The 19,000-nt window shown below is 45.2% G+C and overlaps 2 protein-coding genes across 6 annotated transcripts in view; one reads left to right on the forward strand and one right to left on the reverse strand.

Annotated features, from left to right (window-relative positions):
• Nucleotides 1-17,527, forward strand: part of Slc25a26 (solute carrier family 25 member 26) — a 105,350-nt gene extending 87,823 nt beyond the window's left edge. For 2 of the 3 annotated variants that reach the window (XM_031382675.1, XM_031382674.1), the window contains 4 exons: nucleotides 5,325-5,394; nucleotides 11,326-11,390; nucleotides 12,088-12,161; nucleotides 16,370-16,704. In XM_031382675.1, the coding sequence (XP_031238535.1) occupies nucleotides 5,325-5,394; nucleotides 11,326-11,390; nucleotides 12,088-12,161; nucleotides 16,370-16,487 (327 nt within the window). In that variant the 3' untranslated portion in view covers nucleotides 16,488-16,704. Of the gene's footprint in view, nucleotides 1-5,324; nucleotides 5,395-11,325; nucleotides 11,391-12,087; nucleotides 12,162-16,369 lie in introns of all 3 variants that reach the window. The other variant, XM_031382673.1, reaches the window with a different exon arrangement.
• Nucleotides 17,405-19,000, reverse strand: part of Lrig1 (leucine rich repeats and immunoglobulin like domains 1) — a 102,821-nt gene continuing 101,225 nt past the window's right edge. For 2 of the 3 annotated variants that reach the window (XM_031382672.1, XM_031382670.1), the window contains one exon: nucleotides 17,405-18,913. In XM_031382672.1, the coding sequence (XP_031238532.1) occupies nucleotides 18,669-18,913 (245 nt within the window). In that variant the 3' untranslated portion in view covers nucleotides 17,405-18,668. The remainder of the gene's footprint in view (nucleotides 18,914-19,000) is intronic. The other variant, XM_031382671.1, reaches the window with a different exon arrangement.

Genomic DNA, 19,000 nt, shown 5'->3' on the forward strand with positions numbered 1-19,000 from the left:
TTTGAGAGAGGGTCATCTCATTCCATTCCAGGCTGTCCTGGAACTCATTATGTAGCCCAGGCTAGCCTCAAACTCATAGTAATCTTTCTTCTAAACATTGGGATTTCAGGCATGAGCCACCTCTCTTGGGTATTTCAGTATCATTGCAGTGGCAACTGTGGTTCCTATTGTATTCACTCTGATGCATATACTGCTCTGTTTTGAAGACAGTACAAATCCCGGTGTTGTATAGGACACACCATATGGTCCCATTCACATCACTGCTAGGTTTGCTGGTGATTTAAGGCCTTGGAGCTTCAGGTTTTCTTGTCTAAAGGATGACCAAACACTAACTGTTGCACATTCTTCAGGAGATTTTGGTGAGGGTCCTACTGTGTGAAGTGTTTCATGGCTGGAGGAGTTAGTTGTGCCTGTTGCTGCCGGTTATTCTTAACACTGAATTTTCCACTGACATTGGCCTCTGACTTTGTTTTAGTTTCTCTAGGGACTTAAGGACTGTTTTTCCTAAAATTTTATTAATGTTCACTTTATTATAAAATGATTTCTTTATATCTTGTTGGCTAATTCTGCCTAGGTGAAGTGGAGAGTTAGGCTTGTCTATGGAGATTGCATATTTAAACAGTCTTCAAACATTGGAATCTATTTTGACTGTTTCTTTCCCTTAGTTAGTAGGTCCTTTTTCTTTGCAGAACACAGCAGATACCTCTGGGAAGCTTCTCCATCCCCCTCTCTTTCAAAACCCTCTTCCTCCCATATATTTATAATATAATCTAGATAATATGTATTATATCAGACACACACACAAACACATGCACATGCCTCTCATGGATTGTCCTGGAAATTTTGTTGTTTCCTTGAGCTTGCAGCAAACACCTGGAGGATAGTTCTGCACATTTGTTGCATTTATGAATGGTATAGTATCTTTGGCTTATTCTTCTATGATATCATTCATCCCTTGTTTGTTCTTTACTGTTGCTATAAATCAAGCTTGTGAGCAGTGGCTTAAGTGTTCAGAATAATCTCTTCTTGAGAAAATGTCAGAAGATTAAGAAAATGTGGTTCATGTCTGCATTTCTTCTCCTGTCAGTATTTTAGTGAGTGTTGGTGTTAAAGCTGGCCTGCTGTTAGGGGCTGGAGGTTGAGCTCAGTGCTAGAACATGTATCTAGCATGAGCAAGGCAGACACACACACACACACACACACACACACACACACAAAGGGGGAGAGTGTGCACACGCAGACATTTAACATGCATGCTTTGTGACTTTTTTTTATCAAAATGTGGCTAAACACACAACGATTACTACAAAACATAAACATTGTTGTCCTTCCCTGTGTCCCATTGCATCTCTAATGCTTATAGAGAAATGAAGAAAATAATGATTCCCACAGAGGCACCCATTTATTTTCAAACATTAAAGCATTTCCTAAAATCTACCAAATTCTGTGCTGTACAGCTCAGGACTTTAGAAGTGCGTGTGTAACAAGGTTTCTTAAAGCTTCTTTGTTTTCCTAAGTAGGTTTAAAAAGCGTATTTGGCAGGTACACTTTTAGCCCAGTAGATTTAGTAAATATACAGAGAATTACTCTTCCTCATAGGGCTGGGAAGAAATGAGATATCACACAGCAGCACGTATGTTGTTATTCAGTGTGAAAAGCCTGAGCTTGTCAAGGTAAACAGAGCTATGTGCATCTTGATTTGTTTTTGTGGAATCACCATCAAGTCTTTAGTGATCCTGTAACAAACCTTCCAGAGGAAGTTGGCAGTGAGAAATAAGTACTCAGACAGGAGATGGATGCCAAGTCAGCTGTTTTATTTTACTTGTACTCTGTTGGTCAGTTCCCCAGAGACACTGTACTTCTGGGTTATCATACTATTCTAAACATTTAAAATAAGATATTCAGGAGCTCTGTTTGGTAATGGGTGTGGTCATTATTTCAGAATAAGGCAAAGAAATATGATGTTCTGATTAGAAAGGAAGTAGGCCTGCCTTTAATTGTGGAAAAAGTTGATGGTGTCTATACAGGAGCAGAGCTGAACCATTGAGTGGCCAATGTTATAGAACACAAATTATGCAAAATCATTTGTATTGATAATCAGTTTCTATTAGCAGTGAACAGATAGACATTGAATATTCAAAGCAAGCAGTTTCCTTTACATAGTTCTACAACATGTGGAGTACTTAAATATAAATCTGATAAAACTAGGGTCAAAACCTATGAAATGCTAGTGCAGAGTTGAGAAAAATTTAGAGGAAGCCCCAGTGAAGGGAGAAATGATTATTGTGGTGGTTTGAATGAGAATGGCCCCGTGGGCTCATGTATTTGAGTACCTTGGCTCCTGTTGGAACTGTTTGGGAAGGATTAGGAAGTGTGGCCTTGCTGGAGGAGGTGTGTCACTGGGACTGGGCTTTGAGGTTTCAAAGAGGCCATGCCATTCCCTGTTAGTTCTCTTTTCTCTGCCTCCTGCTTGTGAGTTCTCCATTATTGTCCCAGTGCCATGCCTGCCTGCTACTGTGCTCCCCACCATGATGATCATGGACTCTAACTCTCTACAACTATGAGCCACCTGACACATTTTCTTTTATGAATTGTTTTGGTCACAGTGTCTCTTCACAGAAATAGAAAAGCAGCCAAGATGTTTATGATGAAAAAGTCTGGGAAAAAAAAAAGCAGTATTGCTAATGTATCCATTCTGTCCAAAAACAACCATGGCTTCATGTAATCTAGATGAACTCTCAGAAGGATGTCCTATGGAAATTGGCCATCAGATGTTAAAATTCATACAGAAATGTGAAGAACCTAGAAGAGGCAAAAGAACTAATCTGGAAAACTGAAACTACTTAATTTCAAACTGTATTAAAACCTGTGATAATGAAGAAAGTACAGACTTGGTATCTATAGATGGGGACCATCTAGAGACAGACTTTGGGAGAAAGACTTCACTGAGGAGACGGCTACTTTCTTCAAGCACTGGGACCAGTGGGTGTTTGTCCATACATAAATCAGCAATGAGAGCACCTCAGCCCAGACTTTGTAACATAACATAATCTTTACTCAAAAGTAGAGATATAAATACTTTTAAAAACAAAATTTACAAACATATAGGGGAAATCTTTGTGCCATTAAATAGGCAAAGTTTTCTTACAAATGACACCAAAAGCAGGATGCATAGCCTAGGCACCATGGAACATACCAGTGATCTCGGTGCGGAGTAGACAGCACCCAAAGGGTTACCACAGGTTCAAGACCAACTTGGTCTAGGTGGTGAGTTCTAGGTCAGCTTGAACTACAGAGTGAGATCCTGACTCAAGCAAAATGAAACAAATCTCCCCCTCTGCAATATGAATATTAACATATTTGAATATTATTATATTAAAGTAATTTGGACTTAATGAAATATAATTAATGCTTATTCAAAAAACATTGTTCAGAGAATGAAAAGATAAGTCACGGATACTTATAAATATACTTAGAATATATTAAGAACTTTGCAGTATCTTTAATTTAGATAATAGACAGCCTGATACAAATACACAAGCATTTGAACATTCATAGATGGGTGATAAGTATGTGAAGAGAAGGTACCATCATTAAAGTCATACTAGAGGGGCTGGAGCAGCAACTTAGTTAAGAATATGTACTACTCTTGCAGAGGATGCAGGCCTGGTTCCTGACGCCCATAGCTCACGACTATAATCTCCAGCGCCAGGCATTGGATCTCTTCTTCTGACCTTTGTGGGCATCTATACCCATGTGCCCATACTATCCCCTCCAAGGGACACACACACACATATATACAGAACTTAAAGTCAAAAACAATAAAACAATATAAGTGTACAGTACTGCATACTTACTAGAGTGTGAACACTTTAAAATGCTGGCAACTGAGCTTGGGAGGACTGCTGGAAATGTAAAATGTACAGCCATTTTGGAAAACAGTGTGACAGCTTATTAAAATTAAATGTACCCTTACTTCTGACCTAGCAACTTCCTTCTTAGTTTTTAGTTATTTCCTTATCAGGAAGGAAGGCATTTTCCATGCAAAGGTTTGCTTGTAAATGCTCATGTAGAATTATCACTAACAGCCCCAAAGTAGAAAAAGAAATGATGCACCCGTCTGGAAATGATGTGCCTTGCAATAGCTCACTAACAAGAAGGGAATGAAGTCTGATCTCTGTTGTGATGTAGATATAGCACAGCATAGTTATGAGAGGAGGCAGATAAAAGACAGTGGGATTACATTTGTATAAAATTCTGGAATATGCAAACCAGTCACTAGAGGCAGGGCTATCGGTTGCTTAGAAGACGCTAAGGTGGGGTCAGGAGAAAAGTTCCCAAAGGGATGCAGAACTTTGGGTTCATAAGTCAGTCCATGGTCTCTTTATAGCAGCGATTATGTGTGCATGTCCACCCAAACTTATCAAACTGTGTCCTTTAAATATATGAAGTTTAGTGGCTGCGTCCTCAGGGAAGCCAAGGAAATGAGGTTTTTGCAAGGCTGTACCTCAGAAGCTTGGACAGAAGTAATAGGACCCAGCACCTAAGGTTGTTGTGAGACCACAGACTTCAGAAGACAATGAGATTAGACTAAGCACTGTGCAATATTAATATTCCATGTAGTGCAATCATATCATACCAGGCAGTAAGTTTTCAGTGAGCAAAGCACGTCTGTCGTGTTCCCCAACTCACCCCTGCTGTGGTGTTTATATGATCCCCAGCTTATTATGTGGACAGCATAAACATGTTTTCAGTAATTTAAGTTAGCGTTGGGCATGGTGGCACACAGCTGTCATCCTAGCAGCAGGAGTCTGAGGCAGGATGATCCTAAGTTTGGGGGTAGCCTGGACTATCACTAGACCCTGTCTCAAAACATGTTCTACACCCTTCAATTAAAGTGCCACTCAGGTAACAGCTAGTGTCTTTCAAAGGTGGGCTATGGATAAGGATTTTTAAAAGAACTAAGGAAGCTGACATATACTGTTCTGGAATAATTATATATTATTGTATTTATATGCTTAGAGTTATATGGGAAATATTCAAAATATTTCATTGTCATAGATTTATTATCTTTATTTTACTTTGTGTGTATGAAATCTTCCTTGAAAATGCTTCCTTCGCGAACCATAATGTAGCTGCCGCCCGTACTTCTTTGACTAATTTTAGAATGCAGTTAAGTCCTTGGGAAAGTCACTTATGTCACCATTGAAGAATGCTTCCAAAATAGATTCTCACTTAAGTTCCCATCCCAGGCTAAACCCACAGCAGGTTCCGATAAACTCCAAAATGGAATAACTTGTATTTTTCTTTCTCCTTCCACACAGGCCCTCTGGTCGTGGCGGCGGGGTCATGTGGTGGATTCTTGGCAGTCAGCAGTCTGCGGAGCTTTTGCAGGTGCAAGGGATTATATTGTACTGGGAAAGACCAAAGTGGGGGGAGAGAATGTGAAAACGCTAGCTGTGCAAAACAGCATTCTTCAGGAATTCCAGATTGTTAGATGAAGACAGCTTCACTAGCTATTTACGAAAAGAATTGTCTTAGAGGGAAAAAATCCCGCTAGAGGTGTCTGCTTGAATGACAACCAATTTGTCTTTGATAAATTTCCCTTTTTTCTTTTTATCTTTATTAAAGCCTTACTTGGGCCCTTGGATTATCTTAAGGATAATTTATATAGCCCTCTGTGGGAGTGGGGGTGTGCTGCACAGCTGTCTGCTGGGAGCAGGGTTGTGGGTGATCTGAGATGCACAGCCCATGTGATATGTTTGACAGCGCAGGAGGGAGCAGGGTTGTGGGTGATCTGAGATGCACAGCCCAGGCTTGACAGTGCAGGAGATTAATTACTATCAGGAGAGCAGGGGCTACTCCACAGCTTCCTGCGGGTTCAACTGCATGGGGCAGGAAATACAGCCTTGTGAACATCTGGGCACTTTGGAATCATTAAAGCAAGAGCAGAGTTCAGTGTGCAGTATCATGCTTTCTATCATTAAGTCCCGAGAACACGGGTGCTTTTAAAGAATGTAGGAAGTGGTAAGTTCAGACCCCTAAGAGAAAGATCTGTTTTGTCGTTACAAATACAGGTAGCTGTAGTTGCAGTAAAGCAAAGTGGAACTTGGCCAGAGAATTGTAAGGTGTTTAGATGCAATGCTGGTGAACGGATGGGCAGGTAGGTTGGAAGATCAGCAGTCTTAGGGGAAAATTCTTTTCCAAATTCTATACCAGTTGTTGGATTTTATTTACATGTAGTGATTAGGACAGTAGAAATCATACATTTGATAGGCTCCTTTGTTAATAGTTTAAATCTATTTAAGTTGTGGAAGTAATCACCGTAACAAAGAACTTTCCCTGGAGAACGGGGTATCGGCAGGCACAAACAGGGAGAGTAATGGCTTCCATACCAGCATCAGCTCTGGCTGGGTTAGAGGAGGAGGTGGGCTTAATTCATTTTCCAGAGGTTAAGGATTCTTTGCTACCTTGCCCTTTAGAGAAGTTTATTTTTGTTGACTGCTTGAATCAGACAAGGGACCGGGGATGGTGGGGGTGGTGTTGGGCACAGAATACCAAGTAAATGTTGCCCTGGACAAATGTTCAAATTCTTGGAGTTGAATACTTTTAAAACAGTGGTTCTCAGCCTGCCTAGTGCTGTGACCCTTTATTACAGTTCCTCATGTTATGGTGACCCCACCCCCACCCATAAAACTATTCTTGTTGCTACTTTATAACTGTAATTTTTCTACTGTTACGAGTATAATGTGGATATCTGTGGTTTTCTGATGGTCTTAGGTGACCCCTGTGAAGGGTCTTTCGACCCCCAGGTTGAAAACCACTGCTCTAAAACTTGTCCATCTTCAAGTAAGGAATAAGCATGCTCTCATATAGTCCGAAACCATGAATTCAGAGATTGATGTGCAGATACATTGATACTGTGTGTTTGGGAAATGGCTCTCAGTATAGTCCTCTTTGCTGAGGAATGCTCTGAATGACACATTTGCCAAAGGGGACAGTTTCTGTCACACTAGCTCTGTGGTAGGAACCTACCATCAAGGCCTTTCAGGAAAGTGTTGGTCCACTAAGGCTGTCGTGAGGCTGAGCCAAGGTAGTGTCTAGACCCTAGGCTGGGCTTCCTGTCTGATAAGTGGCTGAGTCTCTGGTTTGACTCCAGTTCCTAGAGAAGATGTTGGGCTCTGTGAGCACCAGTTCTCTGATCCGACATAGCAATAATCACTCCCCACTTGAGGGATCCAGTGATAGAATGTGTATTGGCCCTTGGTGATCTGTAAAACTCAACAGCTATAAGGACTCATCACTCTTCCAGCAAGAAAAAGCAACACACTCCAAATGGAAAGCTGTTCTCCCTTGGATGGCCCTGGAAGATGTCATGATCTGAAATCACACTGCACAGCTTAGTTTCCTGTTTGAGCCTGCAGATGTTCTCCAGCCATCTCACTGTTTTCAGATGAGACTCTGCCAAATAAGGAATTTAACACCTACATGGGAGAAATACATCGTTAACAGATCTTAATACATTAGCAAAAAAGAAATACATTTTTGTTTATTTGAGGGGAGCGGTTATTTGATATAAATGTTAGTCTAGAGAAACAAGATGAGTATTTTGAAAACATTGTTGCAGGATAAACATAATTTTGAAAATAGTCCAAATTGAATAAATTGGAGTTCTGCAAGAGCAGACGATTGCAGCCCTGTCTTGCACAGCGGGGAGATGAAGGGCCTCCTACCCACAGTCCCGTCCAGACACCCACACACTGCCTTATGGACTCCCTTCTCATCGAACTCACTCACAGTCAGATCAGATTTCTTCTGCATGTGTGTTTTCCAGGTTTACACTGGCATGCATGGTCATTGCCAAGGACTGTGCTCTGCCATCCTCGGCCTACTCCTGTGCTCTTGCTTGTTTCATAAACTACTTGGCACAAATACCCAAAGTGTCTCTTGAGATTGGAGGTGTTGATGGCTTGTCATGCTTAGATGTTCCCCTGGCTTCTGGTCAGGGTTAAAGTAAGGAAAAAGAAAGACCATGCCAGCTTCTCACTCCAGGCCCTGACTCTCTTAAAACAGAGTAATGTTGACTATTGATATATTTTGGTATTCGGGTATCTTTTGATCAGTTTCTTATAGTAGAAACTTCTTACATTCTCTTAAAAGAGAAGGTATGAGAGAGAGGTGGCTCTTTCATCCTGGCATTGTAGCATGGAATGCAGGATTCAGTGTATGACAAAGGCGAGAGCCTGGCCCAGGCTGGAACATACAGCCACACTGTGGAGCCGTGCTTGCAGACCGAGTGCAAGAGGTGCAGGAAGGAGGTCTTGCTCCTGAATGCATCAGCTAAGAGGAGCCAGGAGCAAGGGAGTAGCTGGGCTGCCAGCTTGGCCCAGCTTGGGCCTCTTCCGCACTGGCCCCCGTACATTCCTGGCTTCTGCTCTGAGGTGATAGCCCCAGGCTGTCAGAAAGGAGTTCCTTTGCCTGTCAGAGGGCATTTGTTTCCCAAGGCAGCAAGTAGTTTTTCTGTGAAAATCAGATCAGTGGATATGGCCCAGAAAGGTGTAGCTTAACATTCAGTACAACACCCAGGAGACTGTTGACTCCCTTGAGAACAGTCTGTGTTTGCTGTGCTTAGTGTTGTGTCCTGGCTGATGGGCTAGTGTGTTCCTTACATTTCTCCTGTAAGTAGAATATACAAAATACTACTTTTTATCTAAATGTTAAAGATACAAAGCTGTGCACTTTGTGAGATAAAGCAGCCCAGCATCTGAGGGCCTTAAAATTGATTTATTAATGCCTTACATAAAGTACAGATCCCAGCATGGTAGTAAAGTCAGGGCCTATCAAAGCATGTATGTTTTGAGTTCATCTTTCTTCCATACCACTTTTATGAAGTACACATCTCTAGAGAATATGCAGGTGTCCACCGGAAAGGATGGTTAACTCCCGCCTGTGGCCAGGGCAAGTTCAGCTTGAGCTAGCCAAGTTTACTAAATGTTATTTGTCAGCTTTATGAATTGATATAGGGCAGCTTGTGAATATTTTTACATAAAAGAATAAAGTTTAGTATTCAGACTTACTTTAGTGTGTTGTTGTATCAGAGTCCTTGGGTGTGTCGAGATCATTTATGGGGCCAGAATACATGCAGCCTCGTCCCTAGCTCCACACAGCTGCTGTGTTGCAGGAGTGGATTCTAGTGATGGTGCTGGCCTCAGTCTGGAGAGCCTGGCAAGTAAGTGAGGGTGGCACTCATGCCAGCCTTTCCCTGCGTCTTACAGGGTCACCTTACATGTTTAGTTTGTAAAAACCATAGACTTCTCTAGGGCACCCACTATGCATATTGAATGCCTACTGTGTGCACTAGATTAGAGATAGAAAGAAAAATCATCCATTCTCTCACCCATGTCTTAGCTTGCTTCCTATTGCTGTGATAAACACCAAAAGTCAAGGTGGGAAGAAACGGTTTATTTCAGCTTGTAGCTTTCCCTGAACTTAGGACAGGAACTCAAAGCAGGGAAAGAATCAGAGGGCATGGAGGGGCAGTCTGTATAGGCTTGCCTGCCATGCACCTCTCAGCCTGCTCTTTCATACAACCTCAGACCGCCTGGCGAAGGGTGGCACTTAGGCTGGGCCCTCACACATGAATCAGACTTGCTTACAGGCCACTGGAGGCAGACAACTCCTCAAATAGTGTTCCAGATGACTCCAGCTTGTATCAAGTTAGCAAAGAGCTAATAAGCACAGAGCCTGCCTAGACGCGAGGTCCTCCCTAAGAGCACTGCTGTGGCTTACTCCTCTGCCAGACACTGCAGGGACTCTTTAATAATGAGAATCTGCCCCGAGGTTGCCTTGTACTTTACAGATGAGCATCTGAGGCATCAGGGACCAGGGCCAGAAGTGCTGGAGCTGGTCAAGCTTAAGAGCGGATCTCAGCTCTGCACTGAGCGGAGCCTTTTTGAAGGTTTTAAGATCTGTCTGTGTAGTGTGTGGTGGGTGGGAGTAAAGGCATGTGCATGCCATGGAAGCATGGGGAGTCAGGGCAGGTGAGGGGTCAGCTCCCTTCTTCCTCCCTGTGGCTTCATGGCAAATGCTCTTAACTTGCGAGCCATCTCGTTAGCTCACAAACTCAGTCTAAAAGGACAAAAAGTAAGAGGTTCTAGACAAAGGGGGCACTGACAGGCCTAAGGTGTGTGGCAATTGTGGGTAACTGAAAATAGAACATAAACAAGGAGTGGTTGGGCCTTCCCACAACTGTCAGAACAGATGTCACCGCAGCCAGGGCCACTGTAACAACTTCATTTCAGCCCTGTATTTAGAAAGATATTTGTCAGAGGTCAAATGCCCTTTTTGCTTGTACACCATAGCAAGGGGTGCCTGGAGCTATTTTTGGAGCCTTCTGTGCACCCCCAACCCCCCCATCAACAGCTGTTCATCCCCAGCCCCCAGGAGCTGAACCTCCTGGCAGCCCTTTAGGGGGTTTTATTTCTCCATCCCTCTGGCCTTTCAGGGTTTCAGATGCATTGTTGTACCAAGTGAATACATCAGGCCTAGTGTGGTGTCACATGCCTTTAATCCCAGGACAGGGAGGTGAAAGCTAGTTCTGTGGGTTTGAGACTAGTCTAATCTACATAGCAATTTTTGGGCTAGCTCCAAGTACGTAGTCTTAAGACCTTGTCATATAAGCAAACAAAACCATGTAAGACCATAAACCATAGTTTACATGAGCAACAAGAGTTTTGGTTTCTGAGTCCACAAGTAAGAACACTGTTAAAATCTATGGACAATTTGACATTACAGAAAGTAGATGGGAGAATGCGGAGGCCAAATGCATGCCAAGGCAAGAGGGTGCTAAGATGATGCAGAAAGGTTACACAGAAAGAAAGAAAACATCGTCTTGTATCAAAAGAGCTTAGCTATTTATACAGAAGTCCCCCATGACAACACAGGAGCCTGCCCATCTGCCTCATCAGAACAGAAGCAACCAAAACTTTCTGGCTTTCTGGAGCCATGTGCTTCTCTCCCTGAAAATCCACATCTGGCCATTGACAGGTGTCATATACACATTTGGATTAGTGTACCAGGCAGTGCAAGAGCAAGGTGAATCGTAGGGCCTCACGCCTTAACCCAAGTGAGTATCCTTCACCTTCTTGCTACAGGACTGCAAAAGATGTGAAGTAGGGGGATGAACTTGTTCATGTGTATCCTGTTCCCAACACAGTCAAGTAGACACGATGGCAGATTATTTTGACAGTTCTGTGTATTCAGCTATAGAAGTGTGGGTTGCTGTCTAGTCTGGACATGTCACTGACTACTGGGTCTTACACACAGGTGGCTTTGCAGCTGCAGTGACTACACCTCTGGACGTGGCTAAGACCCGGATCATGCTGGCAAAGGTAAATATCAGATAATACAGATTCTATGCCGTATCTGTTAACAGGGGGAGTTGGAAGGATCCGAGAATCTTTCGGACCATTAATAACCCTGACTTTGGAAGAGTGGCTCTGTCATCGCCGCTGCATGTCGGCAACTGTCACCGTGATAGATCTGTGTGTAGCACGCTTCCATTTTTCAAGCACTCTCCCAGCTGTGCTGTGGCGCGACACATCTGAGGGCCTCTGCTTACCATTACTGTTTTCAGATCTAAGACTTGAGAGAGGCTGACAAGCTTCAGGGTCTGAATCAGAACTCAGGTGATGGTTTGCTGTGACCGGTTAAGACTGTTGTCCAAATTGTTAAAAAGAAAACCAAACAACAAAACAAGTCCTGGGCTGAGCTTTGAGGAATTCCAGTAACATGCCTGGAACAAGTATACTCTCAAAGTGCAGAGGACCAACCCTGGGGATAACGTCATTTCAAAGATAGACCCATGCATATGTGGAAGTCCCACCCCATCAGGCTTCTTGTTGAATAGTTGCCATTAGTTTCTAGTAAGCTATGAGCAGTCCTACTCTACCCCCAATTTTTGTCTGCATGTCTAAATGTAGGCGAGATTTCCAAGCCAACCCTGGGGCAAGCCTTGGATGAGGGTGAGGGGAAGTCTGCTCAGAGAACCCGGAGCTAACAGCCCTCTCCCTTCCTTGTCTTCCCTAGGCGGGTTCCAGCACTGCTGCTGGGAATGTGCTTTCTGCCATGCACGGGGTGTGGCGCTCACAGGGACTAGCAGGGTAAGGACTGAGCGCGCCCTCGGCCGCCCTGCCTCTTCTCCACAGGCTCTTCCTCAAGTCTCTGTGCCTGCCGTGGATGAACACTTCACCTTTCCCTTTTCTTACGTTGCATATGTAAGATCACACAGTCAGTGACATAGCATTCTAGCCATACTGTTCTTGGTCTTGTCCTTGACACTGGATGATGTGCAAATGGGTGTCAGTATTTGGGCTGTAGCATTGATACAAATAAGCTCCCGCTTACACAGCATAGACTGCAAGTAAGTCAAAAGAAAGCGTTTGGGGCTTGGGTAGGCATTCTGGGAACCACTGGCAGCCATTCCTTATGATGAGCCCATGCTCTGCATCATAGGCATTGTTTTGTTGGTGGGTAATCTTGTCACTAAAACATCATGTGCTCACACAGATGTAGATAGTGTAACCTATGTACCTTCGGAATATGGCTCCTAGCTGCAAGTACAGCATGTGACTACCCAGAAGATTACAGGCAGTTGTAAGAGCAGTAAATATTTGTGTATCTGGAGATGCAGAAATAGAGATCATGGGGGTTTTCAGATGCACCATCATCTTACAGGCCAGCATGGTATATGCGGTCTGTTTTTCTCTAAAGTGTTACCTCGCTCCACAGTGCTCGGCCTCAGGTGGTCATTATCATTCTGTTGCTAGCTAAGTGCCTCACAGTTTTTTGCACGTGGTATGCAGATGGATGTGTTTGCCCACAAGTGTACCTGTAGAGGACAGAGGTTTGGGTTGGGTGTCTTCCTCTGCCACACTTGAAACAGTCTCTTACTGAGCCTGGAGCACACACCATTTTGGCTACAGTAGCTGTTTAGTGGGTCCCAAGGACCTACCTGTCCCCTTCCCCAGGTGCTGAGTTACAAGTGAGGACCACTGCACCAGGCTTTTGTGTGATGCTGAGGATCTGAGTTTGGGTCAGGCTTGCCTAGCAAGCACTTTAATGAACCATTTCTCCAGTCCCACATGCCTCAAAATGTCTTGCTTTATGTCCTAAAGAGCTGTCCCTGCACATTGATCCACCACCCAGTGGTGCTGGAGCTGTGTCTGTGTCGAGTTGTTAGAAAAGTGGGAGGGTTTTCTCCATGGAACAGTCTTGACATGAAGTGCAGACATGCAGACGGCAGGAGGACGAGCCTGGCACTGCGATGGCCAGACTTTGGAGCAGCATTGCTGTGTGCAGCATCGAGCCCTCCTGGTCTTAGCCTCTTCCCCTGGCACGGCCGCCCATCTTATCCCCATGCCAGAGTACATCACTGATTGCCATTTGTGTAACTTTGGCATTTTAAATTTCAGCGGATGGTCCAGGAAACATGGTTAGGCTTTTTCCAGAGAGCAAATTTCATGTCTGTTTGAGTTTTCCAGCCAGATGTTTGAAAGTGGTGGCTGGGTGGTTTCATTGAATACCAGCTCTAATGGTCTGAGGTACAGATTGGATGTAGCAGACAGGACTTACTGATTCTTGGTGTGTCAGAACATAGGAAAGGCATGGTGCTAGCATCTGGAGTGAGTCTGCTGTTCATGGCTGACACCTTGTGAGGAATAAGGACATGTTAGTCATTAATTTGGGTACTAATTTGACACTGAACAAAGAGATGGAGTGAGGAGGGGACATGAGCTGTGTGCCCCATATGCATTATTTGGGAAGCCTCTTAGGGAAGCAATGACTGGGCTCACAGAGGCAGCAACTGGCGACAGTGGCTTTTGAGATCATTAAGGCCAGCTGCCAGATTCTGTGGTGATTTAGCTGGGCCTGACTGTGGTGGTGTGGGGCTGCAGCCCATTTGCCAGTGTTGAGAAAGTGGTGACAAGAGAGGGCACACTGGATGGGGCAGTGCTGCCATGGCCACTGCACACTGCTGTGTGGATGATGCAAGAGCAGCCTTCCCTGTCCAGGTCATGGCACACACTTGACTGCAACTAAGCAGTTCCAGAGGAGAGACAGCAAAACCGGCCAAGGGCGTGTGTGTTCTGACCCAGCCTTGGTGCTGAAAGGTAACTTGGATTTTTGGCTCGTCTTCTGAGTCTTCAGTCTTGAACTCTGGTCACCTTGTACAGAGCAGCACTGAACAGCATGTTCCCGGCAGCCGTGGCTGCCACTGAGCACACAGCAACTCTAGCCCCTCTACTGAGCAAATGATTGGACCAAGAAACTTACTGGCCAAGAAACTTTCTGGGCAGGTGGCTTAGCCCACTTCCTCTGTGGCAGTGCCAGATAGAGCCACCACTGCAGACCCTACCACCAAGGAACCTGATGCCCTCTCAGAGGAGCTGGGGGAGCCACGCTGGAGGGCAGACAGGTCACGCATGCTCCTGTAGCCCAGAAGCCGGAGAGCAGCGGGGAAATCCACTCGTCTTGGATTGCTCCTTGCTGATCCCCTGAAATTTTTTCTTGAATATGCCCTTTATGTACTCACTGTTGCTGGGAGCTCCTGCTCTGAGCTCCTGCCTATCCTGTCACCTGTTGTCCCTGTAACACAACCTGCCCTACTTACAAGTCTACCTGTAATCATGGGTGGGATCCCTCTCCCTAACAAAAACTCCACTTTAAGGAGGATGTGGTCCGTTGGTCACCTAGTAACGCTTGAACTGCTCCCATCTGTCTCTGGCCTCTGCTGAGCTGGTTAGTGGCAAAGCTGAGGAGACTGACCTAGAAGCCAGTAGTTGTCAAGGCCAGCGGGCTGCTGCCGCTCAGTGGCTCCAGGCCTCCCTCCTAGCACCTTTTGTATGGTAGGTGTCTTGTTTACCACTTCCTGTGCCAGGCTAGCTGACCCAAGAGCCTCTGGGACTTCGAGTCACTTGTAGGAGCACTGGGTTACCCCAGTGCTGCCCTGCGCAGCTTCACGCTGCTTCTAGACACCTGAACTCAGGTCCTCATGCTTGCACTTCACCCGCTAAGCCATTCTCTCAAGCTCCCTAAATAGCTTATTAAAAGGGATCCCATTATGTAAAGTCCTTCCTTTCCTCTGTGCTGCTAGCTAGAAGGGGCATTTAAGCACTTCCACTGGTTATGTAGGGTGTGGGGTCTGTGTATCCAGCAGGGACTTCTGTCAGCTTTCTTAATTAGCCTCCACTTAACTTAGCACTAAGGCTTTCCCACATCATAATAAAACACTTGCCCTACACCTGAAGTCTCTCCACTAGTGCACACACACAGACATCAAACTACCTGTGATAACTGGTTTTCTTTCTTTCTCCAGGGATCGAACTTGGGTCATCGGTCTTGCCTCCCCCACCGAGGCAGCCCAAGTTCTGGCTTTCTAAGTTTGTCTTTCTGCATACAGAAGCACTTTTTTGGGTACCAGGGTTTCAGTAGAAATAAGCTGAGGCTTTCTGTCTGTCCCCCCCACCCACCCCCACCGCCTCTGTAGAAAGGTAATTTACAGCCTAGGCTGTGCCCTGTGCTCAGCAGCCCAGCCATCATGTGGATGCTAACTTTTATGGTTAGGGCTGCTTCTGTCTTGTTCTCTCCAGCAGGGTGCTTCTCTGTTCACAATGCTGTCTTACCTAGCCACGTGAGGTCATTAGTAGACTTCAGTATATCACAATGGGTATTTGAAAAGTTCCTGGGCATCTGGAGAATGGCTTCCTGACACCACTGTGGTTGGGACTGGATTAGGGATGGGACACCTGAGAGTCTCGAACTGACAATGTGAGGTGTTCTACCTTTACCACAGTCATGTGACTCTGGTGTCCTTATTTAGATTGAACAAGAAGATTCATTTCCTTCTTATAGAATCACATTTGTGGAACTCCACCAACAAAATACAACTGAGTCCCAGGACAATCAAGCAGAACTTTTTAAGAATTTGCTTTGTCTCCTGGAACTGAGACCTAGAGTCCCCTCAGGTGTCCCACTGCCACAGCAGCCTCACCTCAGATGCACCCCTGAACCCTTCGTTAGAGCATATTATTGGGAGAGTGAGTGCTCCCAGATAGAGTGCACTGTTGGGAAAGTGAATGCTCCCAGACAGAGCACACTGTTGGAGAGTGCTCTTGTGTTAACGTGAGTGCTCCCAGATAGTGCAGCGATGCTAGACTGAGCTCCAGCTTCTCGTGTGTATTTGGGAATGTTACTTAGTGGCCTTCTAAAAGGAAGGAAAGGCACCTTAAGTTTCTGTGGGTTTCACAAGTGGATGCACTGAAGTGAGCAAACTCTGGGCAGTCGGGAACATGACATCTCCTGTCCCTAGGTTATTCGCAGGTGTCTTCCCGAGGATGGCAGCCATCAGCATGGGAGGCTTTATCTTTCTGGGTGCCTATGACCAGACCCGAAGCTTGCTGTTAGAGGTGGGCAGGAAGAGCCCATGAAGCAGACACTACATGTCCTTGGAGGGCTGCTGTGCAGTCCCTGCCCTGCCGTACCTGGTGGCGCTACAGTGTGGCTCTCCGAAGATGGCTTCAGAGAGCAGCTAATGAAGGCCGAAGCCCAGGCGCCCCAGGAAACCATTCTTGGTGAAACTCTAACCCAACATCTCAGTCCTCTCAATAAAGATTCTTGCTAAGGCTGAGGCCAGGCCCTTCAGAATTGTTTTGATTAGCATCCTGCGCTTTCTGCTATCTACTGGAGTCACCAGAAAAGCAAGCTGGCTACAATTGGAGTGAATGAGCAGACTGGGAAAAGGAAGAAGGCTTGCGGCAAGAACTATGCGTCTGTGTGTTTCTCCCCTGGGCTAGGCTAATGCCTATTGTGTAAGATTATAGCTTTGTTTAAAAAGCATGAACTACAGGTGCATAGCATGCATTCTTTCTGGTAAGGAGGATGCTGTTTTTAATTACCCTTGTATTTTTCCTATAAAAACACATGATTAGATTACTTTACAGCAAAGTGCCCCAAAATCCCTGGAGTGTGTGACAGACAGCAGACAGCTGCAGTGCCAGTGAGTGGGTGGGCCCAAGTGACTTTAGTTAGGAGCATGGCTGAGGGAAGCAAAGCCCATGACCACCACTGTCCCTTCCTGGAGGCCAGCTGGAGCTACTCCTTTGTCCTCATGGTATATGCCAGCAAGAGGTGGGAGGGTCAGCATATTTGGGGAGCATAAGGCTTGACTAACCAACTCCATGTGGAAAAAAAAGTGAGCTATCTGAGGAATGTAGTGCCACTGTCTTTGTGGGGCCCAGTGTGTAGTCTATGCTGCTTTGTCTAAGTACTCTCCTTTTGGAGGAGGAACAGTATGAACAGCAGAATAACTGCACTTATAAGAACAGTGACCATAGCACACACTTAGTATTTATAAATGAACCTTTATTAAAGACACTTTATGCCATTTGTTAGACACTTCAATATTTTACATGTTTTCAATGTACACTGTACCAAAATTTCTATAAATAAATAACTTTGTACATAAAAAGTAATACTTCCTCTTTCACATTGCCTCTCAGAAGCAGCAAATTCACATATTTTGTGGAAGTAACATTAATTATCCAACTGTGGAGAATAGCCCTCTCAGTGTGCTTGCCCTGGCCACAGTGATGGCCTGTGACACCACACTGTGACACAGGCCGTCACTATGCCAACACTTCCCCTCAGCTTTCTGGGGTTTTTAGGACCGAGTTTCCATGTAGTTGTCACTGAATTACACATTGGCACTCACAAGATGGTTAGCAACAGGGCCCCAAAGTGCAAATACACCCAGGTCTAGGACTCACGTCTTGTGTAGTCCAAGCCCAGTTTCACTGTGCAAGGAACAGTGTGGACAGGCCTGCTCAGCAGAACTCAGCTGGCCCTAGAGGCAGACTTCTTCCTTTTTCTCCCCCACTGCGATTGTGTGTTGGCAGAACTAAACCTCACTATTGGAAAATCCACAGGTACCAACACTGGCAGCCTCCGCCTTCATAAGCTTCAAAGAACCACTAAAGGAGACAAGACATTTGCTTTTACCAAGTGAGTTACAAAGAAAGACAAAAGGCAGTGCTTACTTATTCTGAGCCATTGCGTTTGGTGGATTAACAGCCCTCAGTCTTGTCCTCATTACAGACCCGTGCTCCCTGCTCTACAGTGAGGCTGCCAACACCACGCCTGCATAGGTCTGGCCAATGCACTCAAATCTGACCACTAAGTGCCACCCACATAGCCAAGATGCCCTCCTTTCCAACCACCAGCAACAGCTGACTCGTTTACCTGAATTCCAGCTGTGCGTTAAGGCACCAGAACGATTCCTGACCCTCTCCAAAATTAGACAGCAACCTAATGTGAAAATATCACCAAAAGCGGGACCCATGCGCTAAGGATTAAAATCGTCTCTGTAAAAGATATATAATATATATGAAATCTCTGAAAACTCTTATGTACAGTGGTATCAAATACTTTTTCTGCCTTTTGTACACAAATAGTCTCTGCATGTCTGTGCTCCAGATGCCACATCCTTTAGCCGACTGACATTCCACACGGAAGGGGAACTGTCCAGAGTGACGTTTGGACACAAACTTCCCGCAGGTTCTCCTACCTCTTTCCTGTAGTGACTGCTTTAAAAGAGCTGAGGTAGATGAAGCCTAGCTTCTCGGTGCCAATAGCAACGGTCCCCTCCGTTTCCCAGTCATCTGTCCTTTCAGTGATTCAGATTCAGGGCTGGAGTCACAGGCCTTGGGAAGGTGGCCATTGGAAACAAGCAAGTGCTGGGCTTCAGTAGATGTGGCATCTTCCATGAGCTCTGGGCTGTCTGAAGTTAACGTAGGAGAAGGCTTTAAGTCTATGCAGTCTGCTTCATGTAACTTGGCTAAAGTCCAAGAGGACTCTCCTGTTAAAAGAAAAGGAGGCCCATCAGCCTGTAAACCCTAACCTCCTGAGGGCTCCCAGCCGACCACTGATGCTCCTCTGACATAAT

The sequence above is a fragment of the Mastomys coucha genome, unplaced genomic scaffold (genome assembly GCF_008632895.1).
Source record: "Mastomys coucha isolate ucsf_1 unplaced genomic scaffold, UCSF_Mcou_1 pScaffold20, whole genome shotgun sequence".
NCBI lineage: Eukaryota > Metazoa > Chordata > Mammalia > Rodentia > Muridae > Mastomys > Mastomys coucha.